Source organism: Heterodontus francisci, chromosome 20, assembly GCF_036365525.1.
Source record: "Heterodontus francisci isolate sHetFra1 chromosome 20, sHetFra1.hap1, whole genome shotgun sequence".
NCBI classification, from domain to species: Eukaryota; Metazoa; Chordata; class Chondrichthyes; order Heterodontiformes; family Heterodontidae; genus Heterodontus; species Heterodontus francisci.
The window spans coordinates 13,054,913-13,064,794 of record NC_090390.1 but is presented as its reverse complement, the minus strand read 5'-3'; the positions used below and the strand labels follow the sequence as shown (position 1 = coordinate 13,064,794).

General features: G+C 43.0%; 1 protein-coding gene across 1 annotated transcript in view; it reads right to left on the bottom strand.

Annotated features, from left to right (window-relative positions):
- Window positions 1-4,264: 4,264 nt before the first annotated feature.
- The window catches only part of tacr2 (tachykinin receptor 2), a 456,109-nt gene continuing 450,491 nt past the window's right edge, over window positions 4,265-9,882 (bottom strand). Inside the window, exons 4-5 of the mRNA XM_068053305.1 lie at window positions 9,041-9,237; window positions 4,265-4,487 (exon numbers count right to left, since the gene is read on the bottom strand). Coding sequence (XP_067909406.1) covers window positions 4,265-4,487; window positions 9,041-9,237 — 420 coding nt within the window. The remainder of the gene's footprint in view (window positions 4,488-9,040; window positions 9,238-9,882) is intronic.

The following is a 9,882-nucleotide window of genomic DNA, read 5'->3' as shown; positions in this document are numbered from 1 at the left end:
AGTTAGTAATTTGGAAAATGCAAATATAGCAGGCAGATGTTAACACCTGTGGACAATGGAAAGGCCTGAGTGACAGTGTGAAACCAGACATCTGGTCTCTGCCTTTTGGAGCAGAACAATAAGCTATTGGCTTCTTAGTCCAGATAAATTTAACAGACTTTCTGAGGACAAACAGGGAAGAAGGGAACCTCAAGAAAGACACCCAGCGGTGCATCTATGAGAGACAGAGAGAGAGAGAGAGAGAGAGAGAGAACACTTGCTATCTGAAGATATAGAACAAAAGGCTGTGAAGACTTGACCTGTTTTGAATGTTGAAGCTTGCGGAGGAGTAAAGGACCCACAGGATCACCAGAAATCCCAATATTTATGAATGTTCAGGTCGGAAGTGTTCAGGGAAGTGAGCCAAGAGAATATTGAGTTTTTTTAAAAGACTGGGAGATCCAACCCATTGCAACTGGAAGGAATTTTGGATTTTAACTACAAAGCATTTTGTTAATGAAAAGGACTGTGTACCTCATAAGTATGGTGTGAGGTTTTCAAGTGTTTGAATAAATAAAGAAAATACCTTTATCTGTAATTCGGCGTATCAGCCACTTACAAAGTACTATTTAGTTAATTGGGGATTTCTTTTAGTTTAGTTGCTATGAATCTTAAAACATAAATGTTGGTGTGTAATTTCGTTAAATTGGTCGGGGGTTCGTATCTTGTATTTTTCACATTAACGATCTCTCTGAGGTTGCAACACCCTCTGTTCCCTGTTCTCCCAAATCATCTCTATATCAGCAGCAAAGTGGACCTCTGGGATACACCGCTGTTTCAAAATAATGAAAGGCTGGGATAGGGTAGATAGAAGCAAATTGTTTTTAGTAGTTGAGGCGTCTGACATGAGGAGCTATAGATACAAGATTCAATGTAGTAGATGTCACTCTGATGGGAAGTGCAACGATGGGAATACAAAATAAACCAAAGAGTTATAAAAAAAGAACAATTTAAAAAGACTGGTACAAATGCCTTCAACAAGATGGAGGACAAAGTCACATGACACATACCTTCTCTGCACTGAAATATACATCCATGCATGCTAGAACTGAAACTCATTAACCCCATCTGCATTGAAACTAAATAGCTCATCACACATGGATGTGAGCTATCCACAAAATGAGCTAAAACACAGGCATTAGCAGACGCTCCATCTCCAGCTACAATTATTACAATAAGGTGTGAACATCCCTCACCTTATCAAAATAAGCTGAAATCAGAAGCTATTGTATAGCCCCTCAGGAACCAGAAACCTAAAGTCACATGGGTGAAACTAACACTTTATGAATTTACCCTTAAAGATAAACTTTTTGGAGAACAAAGAGAGTCATTAAATCATCAGTTATCAAGATCATCAGTCTGGGAGTGCCAGCCACAGAGAGAACATTGAAAGCCATCTTTAATTCCAGCACAAGGCTGAGAGGGAGAGAGATCAATTCCAGCTAAGTCAGTTGAACCCCGCTGAGATGAGTTGGCAACCAACTGCAGCAGAGAAATAAGAGTGTGCCTTTTAAACAGCTCTTCCACCTGTGAAAAATTGAAGTAAGAAATACCAGCACCGTCTTTGAACTGAAGTGTTGACTGCCAGGAGCATTCAGCAGCTCAGCAAGGGCAAAGCAACCAGCAAACAGGCCTGCAACTTTAAAACTTACCTTCCAAGAGGATCCCACAGGTTTTTCCTGAAAATAGCAGACTTTTACAAGTTGAACTATTAAGACTTCTTACTCTTTATCTAACTTTTGCGTGCGCATGAGAGAGTGAATGCATGCATGGGTGATGTTGTGAACTTTTCGGGTGATTATTGCTTAATAAATATTTAATCTTCTGTTTTAAACTCACGAGAAAACCTGGCACTATCTGTTTATTTGATCAACAAAACACAGGAGCTAAAACACTAATATAAACAATACAGTACCTGTGGTCAGTTGGGAGGTGGTCAGTGGAAACCAGTGACGCCATTTCCCACCTGTCCATCACGTAGATTTACAACACAGGAGAAACTTCTTCACACGTTGAGGCTGCAGAAATGATGTTGATGTTCAAGAATATATTGGCTAGGTGAATGAAGGAAATGGTTTGAGGAATGTGGGAACAGGGCGGGTAAACAGTAGTTGAGTTGAATAGCCTGTTTTCATGGTGTAACTTCACTGTATTGCAATGTCGAAACTAATGGGGCCAATGGCCAAGAAAGTTGCATATAATTACCGCTCTCAACAAGAACACTCATCCAGAATGAATGCAGAGTGAAACCATAGTCTATACTGTTACTCTGTGTATCTGCCATTCTCAGTCCGACACCATTCCCAAACACTGACAGAGGTGAGTGTGACTAAAATGGAATTAACTTCATTCAGTTTGGAACCAGCATTCTGCTCAATGTACTCCAGGTTGTTCATATTCCTTGGGCACCCAGAGATGTTTTACTTGCAGCCTTGTTAGATCTCACCTTTACCTAGGTGAAATAGTTCCTTATTTCTGAGAGACGACATGCAGTGGCCTGTGGCAGATATCTGAGTGACTATCTTGCCCTATTGTTCCCTACTCTGTGCTTCAGCTCAGCTCTCCTAATTACATTCCTTTTTTCCAGAGGAATGCTGTGATGCTCCTTTAAATTTGGATGCTCCTGCTTTTGATGATGCTCCTTGCTTTTGTATTGTTTTCATTATAACTGAAAGATACAGCACAGGACGTGGCCATTCAGCCCATCATGCTAACTCTTTGAACGATCTATCCAATTAATCCCACCCTCCTGCCCTTTCCTCATAGTCCTGAAACATTTCCCTTTTCAAGCATTTATTCAGTTCCCTTTTGAAAGTTATTATTGAATCGACTTCTACCACACTTTCTGTGCATCATAACTCACTGCATAAAAGAAATTCTCATTATTTCCCACTGGATTGTTTTGACAATTATTATAAATCTGTGTCCTCTGGTTAGAGACCCTCCTGCCACTGGAAATAGTTTCTCCCTATCTAATTTGTTGAAACTCTTCAAGGGTTATGGGGAGAGTGGGGGGGATATGCGTTGAGGTAGAAGATCAGCCAGTTGATCTAGTTAATTGATGGAGCAGGCTTGAGGGGCCGAATGGCCTACTCCTGCTCCTAGTTCCCCTATGGTGACCTCTATTACCTCTATTAGATCTCTCCTTAACCTTTTCTGCTCAAAGGAGAACAATCCCATTTAATGCGTAACTTCTTGACACACCTTCTTGCTACAGATATCATGACATGATATATAAGAGGTTAATGCTGTTCTCAGTGTGGACCCTCAATAATGAAAGCACTGGTTGGAAATAGGGTTATGGCATGATTCAGTGATCTGCGATAGTCCCCAGCAGCAGCTTTGCGAATCGACCCCTGCAATCTGAAATACCCCAAGGTCAAAGGTAAAACTGAAACAATAGCAATAGACCAATGTAATCACTAAATGTAATTTTAAAATGTGATTAATCTTACATTTTAACAAAGTTTTTTCTACAAAATAGTCCATTGATTTCAATTATAAATCACATCTCCAATAGACAGACAATTGAAACTGCTTCACGAACAGACACTTATTACAATCACACTTACAACCCTATTTGCTACACCTCAACAATGACTACACCTCAAAAATACTTCATTGCCTGTAAAGAACTTTGGGACATCCTGAGGTCATGAAAGGCGCAATATAAATGCAACTCTTTCTTTTCTTTCTTTATCCTGTATTTACACATTTTATCTTCAGGAACATTCAGAAAGAATGTAGGTTAAAGCCCCAAATAGTAGACACTCAAATGAAGGTTACGGTGCAAGGGATTCTGTGGATGCCCTACACATTCAGCTGGCCAGATAAAGTGATTATTACCAGACTCAGTCGTTCTAGCCCAATGCACAGTGCGTGGTCAGCTCTGTGAGACGCCTAAATTACTGGGAACCAGGATCGGAGAATCAGGAAACATGATCGAAGAATTGGGAGTTGGTCTCGGAGAATCAGGGGCCAGGACTAGAGTTTTGGGAGCCAGGATTGAAGATTCAGGAATCAGGATTGGAGAATCAAGAACCAAGATCACAGAATCAGGAGTCTAGATCAAATAATCGGGAGCCAGGAGTGGAGAATCAGGAACTAGAACTCAATGTTTGGTTCTCCATGGCTCTGGTAAATGTGGGCCTGTGCAGGAGCCCTGTCTCACAATACTGCCCCTTGTCTCTGACGGAGAACAATCCTATACAGGGTGAGATGCTGATCAAATAATGGTTCCAGAGCTGATGAATTCTCCCTTTGTCTCTTGAGTTTCATCGTAATTGGAACCAATGCAACTAGTCACCGTTGTCTCCATTCTACTTGTGGTGTACGTACTGCTACGTGTCATTCGGAAGGTCGCTGCTGCTGTTAGCTCCTGTTGATCACATCTACTGACGTGTACAAAAGGGCACCAATGGAAAGCTCTCTTGAATCCAATGCGAAATCTGAGAATTGACAACAGAAGAATGATTAGTAAAGTGCTGTGGGACCTAACAACCACCTACCTTACCCAGATTAGTGCCACCTACTCATCATCACACGACCACCCACTCCCAAACCCCTAAAATGCTTGAACATGTCCAGGAATTTGGAAGAAATGCCAAATCAGAGGAAAGCACAATTCTCAATGTTACCATATAACCCCCAGTGTAGCTCAACATCTCCAATCTTATTTCAACCCCATTTACACTGTCCACTTCCATTCCATCCCTGGGCATTTATTCCACAATTTGATTTCCCTTTGAAGTTCTTCCTGACTTCACTTCTTACTCTTAATTTGGGATCCAGTATGTGAGTAATTTGAGACATGACATGGTGAGTGTAGCACAGCTTGGGAGGAACAGGTGACTTTGGACCTATGGTTTGCAAATCTTGCCACCACTAGGAATTTCCTCACCTCATGCCTGAGTGTTCCGTAGACTAATCAATAGAGATTGATTGCTATGAGTAGTCTTATCATGTGACTACCAAGGTGGTAGAGAACAAGTTTGATGGACTGTGGCTTTTATCATCCAACAATTCCTGTGCTCTGAACTTCCTCATTTCCCACTTGTGTCCCTGGGGTTGGAAAATATTGTTGAGAAATGTCACAGAACCACCTCGCCTGTCTAATAATTATTGTTTGTGATATGAACAGTTTATTTGGTGAGAAGAGGGTTAGGAACATTGATACAGGAGTAGGCCAATCAGCTCTTTGACCCTGTTCTGCCATTCAATTAGATCATGACTGATCTGTATCTTAACTTCATCTAACCGCCTTAGTTCCACAACACTTAATACCCTGACACAAGAAAAATCTATCAATCTCAGGTTTGAAATCTTCAACTGACTCCCCCACAGCCCCACCACTGTCCCCAGTCTCAGCAGCATTTTTGGGGAGAGTGTTCCAGATTTCACTATCCTTTCATGTGAAGAAGTGCTTCCTGACATCACCCCTGAACTGCCTAGCTCAAATTTTAATGCTGTGCCTCCTTATTCTGGACTCTTCCACAAGAGGAAATAGATTCTCTCTATCTACCCTATCAAATCCTTTAATTCTCTGAACACCTCAATTAGATTCCCCTTAATCTTTTCAAGGAAATACAAGCCTAGTTTATCCAACTGGTCCTCATAACTTAACACTTTTAGCACTGGTATCATTCTGGTGAATCTGCACTGCACCCCCTCCAAGACCAATCTATTCTTCCTGAAGTGCAGTACCCAGAAATGAATGCAGTTCTCCAGATGGGGCCTGACCAGAGCTCTGTACAGCTGTAACATAATGTCCAACCCTTTGTATTCCACTGTTTATTCCATTAGCACTTTTCATTATTTTTTATACCCATCCACTACCTTTTAATGATTTCTGTAATTCTGCTCTGGCCCCTAAATCTTTCTGCCTCTGCACAGTTGGTAGTTTCTCACCATTTTGGAAAATTCTCTGATCCATCTTCCTTAGGTTTAACTGGATGACTACACACTTCCCTACCTTGAACTCCACCTGTGCAGTTTTAGCCACTCAATGTCCCTTTACAACTTTCTGCTTTCATCCATACTCCTTGTTGTGCCAAAATTTACTGCTGCCAGTAAACTTGAATATAGAGCTCTCTGTTCCTTTATCTAAGTCATTGATAAATATCATGAAAAGCTGAGGCCCCAGTACAGATCCCTGGGGTTCACCACTAGTTACTATCCTTCCAGTTGGAATGCACACCCATTATCCTTAGTCTTGATCTCCACCTCCTAACTATTTCCCTACCCGTGCTAACAGGTTACCTCCAATTCCATGTGCTCTCAACTGGAGCAAAAGTTCCTGGTTATGCAAGTTTCGTTATTACTGCATCACAATGGCAACTGCATTTACAACTGAGCTGTTAATGACACAGACACCAACACCTGAAATTTCTCCTCTCCTCTGCTTGATGTAGTTACCCCAAGGGTGAAGTTCTGTTCACTAACTTGCCCAAATGGCCTTTCTTCATGTGTGAGACAATGAGCGTGTGCAAGCTGTTCTAGCCCAATCCTACCTCCACATGACATAGACACTCCTGCACTCCCCAGCTGGAATCATTGGCTGATTCTCCTCCCTCTAGCCCGTGGATGCTGAGGCTGGTTACAGTCTTGACTGAAATCATGCACTGATCTGTGCAGGTTGGTGGAGGTATCCTTACCCACTGAGCTTTGTGATAGAGAGCACCTCAGTGGTATGGATGTACACTTTGGTTTCAGTAAATTGTCTGGGGGATTTCATGGACTGGTGCAGCTGATTTTCCAGTTTTCTGCTTAATATTTGTGGATGGAATTTCCATTAAGAAGCTACTGAGTCTCCTAGTCGGTGATTTTCAGTCTCTGTTATTCTCTTATTTCTAGCTAGATTATCCTCTTTTGGCCTGGCTGCTGGGTATTTCAGTGAGTTGCAACATTAGCCAGTGTGCCTCCACTTGCCAGTGTTGGCTACATGGGAATATTGTTGCAACATACCCACTGCCTCTCTCTGGTGCTGCACCCTATAACATGAGGGCCTTGCATTACTCCAACACTCTAAATGAAGGAAAAGTAGATAAATAACTGTCTCGCTGTCTGTCTCTATATATCTGCATGCTTGTCTGTCTGTCTCTCTGTGCCTGATATCTATTAGCCTGCCAGTCTGTGTCTGTTTTTTGGCCTGTTTATCTGATTGACTGTGCTTGCCTATTTATCTTTGTCTTTCTTTGCCTGCCTCTTCTCAACCCCACCTGCCTGCCTGCCCACCCCTTGCTCCCTCAACCCGATTCCCACTAAAATGTTGACTGCCCTGACCACCATGTTAGCTGATATTAAGGGTTGTCGTTCCTTAAGTACTGACCCCCCATTTTCAAATCTGCCATCATCAGTCCCTCCTCAAAAAAACATCCTTGACCTCCATCTCTAACCTTCCTTTCCTCTCCAAAGTCCTTGACCTTTGTCGCCTCCCAAATCCATGTCCCTCTTTCCCAGAATTCCATGTTTGAAATCCTCCAATCAGGTTTCCGTCCTTGCCACGGCCCCGAAATAGCTCTCATCAAAGTCACAAATGACATCCTATATGACTGTGACAAAGTTAAACTATCCCTCCTCGTCCTTCTCGACCTGTCTACAGCCTTTGACACAACTGATCAGACCATAATCCTCCAATGCCCCTCCACCATCATGCAGCTGGGTGGGACTGCACTTGTCTGGTTCCATTCTTATCTGTCTAATTGTAGCCAGAGCATCACTTGCATGACTTTGCTTTCCATTCCCGCACTGTTAACTGTGGTGTTCTCCAAGGATCTATCCATGGTCCCGTCCTATTTCATCTACAAGTTGTCCCTTGGCGACATCATCCAAAACACAGTATCTGTTTTTGCAGGTATGCTGATGACACCCAGTTCTACCTCACTTCCACCTCTTTCAACTCCTCCACTGTCTCTAAATTATCAAATTGATAATCTGACATCGAGTACTGGATGAGCAGAAACCTTCTCCAATTAGATATTGGAAAGACCAACGCTATTGTCTTTGGTCACCACCACAAACTCCGTTCCCTACCAAACGACTCTACCACTTTCTCTGGCAACTCCCTGAGGCTGAACCCCAGACCGGCAAGCTTGGGGTTGGATTTGACTCTGTGAAGAGCTTCCCACCACATATCTTGTCTATCACAAAGATCGATCTCTGTAATATCGCCCAACTCTTTCTCGCCACAGCTCATCTGCTGCTGAAAACCTCACCCGCCCCTTTGTTATCTCTAGATTTGACTATTCTGATGTTCTTCTGATCGGCCTCCCATCTTCCACCATCCACAAACTTGAGCTCATCCAAAACTCTACTGCCCATATCCTAACTTACAAGTCCTGTTCACCCATCACCTCTGTCCTCACTGACCTACATTGGCTCCCAGTCCAGCAAGACTTCAAATTAAAAATGTCCATCATTGTTTTCAAATCCCTCCATGGTCTCACCCCTCCCCATCTCCGTAATCTCCTCCAGCCCCACAACCATCAAGATTTCTGCGCTCCTCTAATTCTGGTTTCTTAAGCATTCCCAATTTTATTGCTCTACCTTTGGAGGCTGTGCTTTCAGTTGCCTATGCCATAAACTTTGTAATTCCCTCGCTAAACCTCTCCACCTTCCTACCCTGTTCTTCTCCTTTAAGACATTCCTTGAAATTTACCGCATTGAGCAAGGTCTTTGGTCATCTGTCCTACTATCTCCTTATGTGGTTCCGTGTCAAAATTTGTTTGATAATTGCTCCTGTAACTGCTTTGGGACATTTGACTATGTTAAAGGCACTATATAAATGCAGTTTCTTGTCACGATTGTTGCCCCTGTCTATCTGTTTGCCTTTGTCTGTCTGCCCAGCTGCATTGTTATTATTGTCCCTGGTGCCTGCACCATCTACCTGCGTCCACCTGTCCGTCTGCCTGCCCCCATCTAAATCTGTCTCTGCTTGGCTATCTGGCTCTCTGTTGCCTCTCTGTCACGGTCACTCTGTTGCTGGTCTCTCTGTTGTGCTCACCGGTTGTTAAGGCAGCAGTAAATGATGGGGTTGTACATGGTGGAGGTCATGGCGAGCCAGAATAGTCCCAGGTACACCTGCTGTATGTACTTTTCAAAATAGATGTCCTTCTTGAAACTTGCGAGTATAAAATACAAGTGGTAGGGCAGCCAGCAAATGGCAAAGCTCACAACTACCACAATCATCATCTTCACAATCTGCAACAGAGTAAGGAACTTTAGTTAAGTTGTTGGAAGGTGTTCTTAAGAGATGCACAGAAGTTTGAATGTGTTATCAGAATTGAGCTAATACGATGATTTTTAAAAGAACACTGGATATTGGGGATTCCCAACATAGCTTTAGGCAGCAAAGGTCCCGTCTTACCAGTTTGGGTATTTTTTTGAAAAGGTGGCAAAGTTTGTTGCTAATAGTAGCCAGTTGGATTTTTTTATGGTACACACTGCTGCCACTGTGTGCCGGTGGTGGAGGGAGTGAATGCTGAAGGTGGTGAATGGGGTGCCAATCATGTGGGCTGCTTTGTCCTGGATAGCGTCGAACTTCTTGAGTGCTGTTGGAGCTGCACTCATCCAGGCCAGAGTATTCCATTACACTCCTTGACTGGGGCCTTGTTGATGGTGGACAAGCTTTGAGGAGTTAGGCGGGGAGTTACTCGCCACAGGATTCCCAGTCTCTGACCTACTTTTAAAGTCATAGAGTCATTTTCAGCATAGAAGGAAGCCATTCGGCCCACTGAGCCCATGCTGGCTCTTCACGGAGCAACCCAGTCAGTCGCACTCCCCCACTCGATCCCCATAGCCTGCAAATTTATTTCCTTCAAGTGCTCATACAATTTCCTTTTGAAA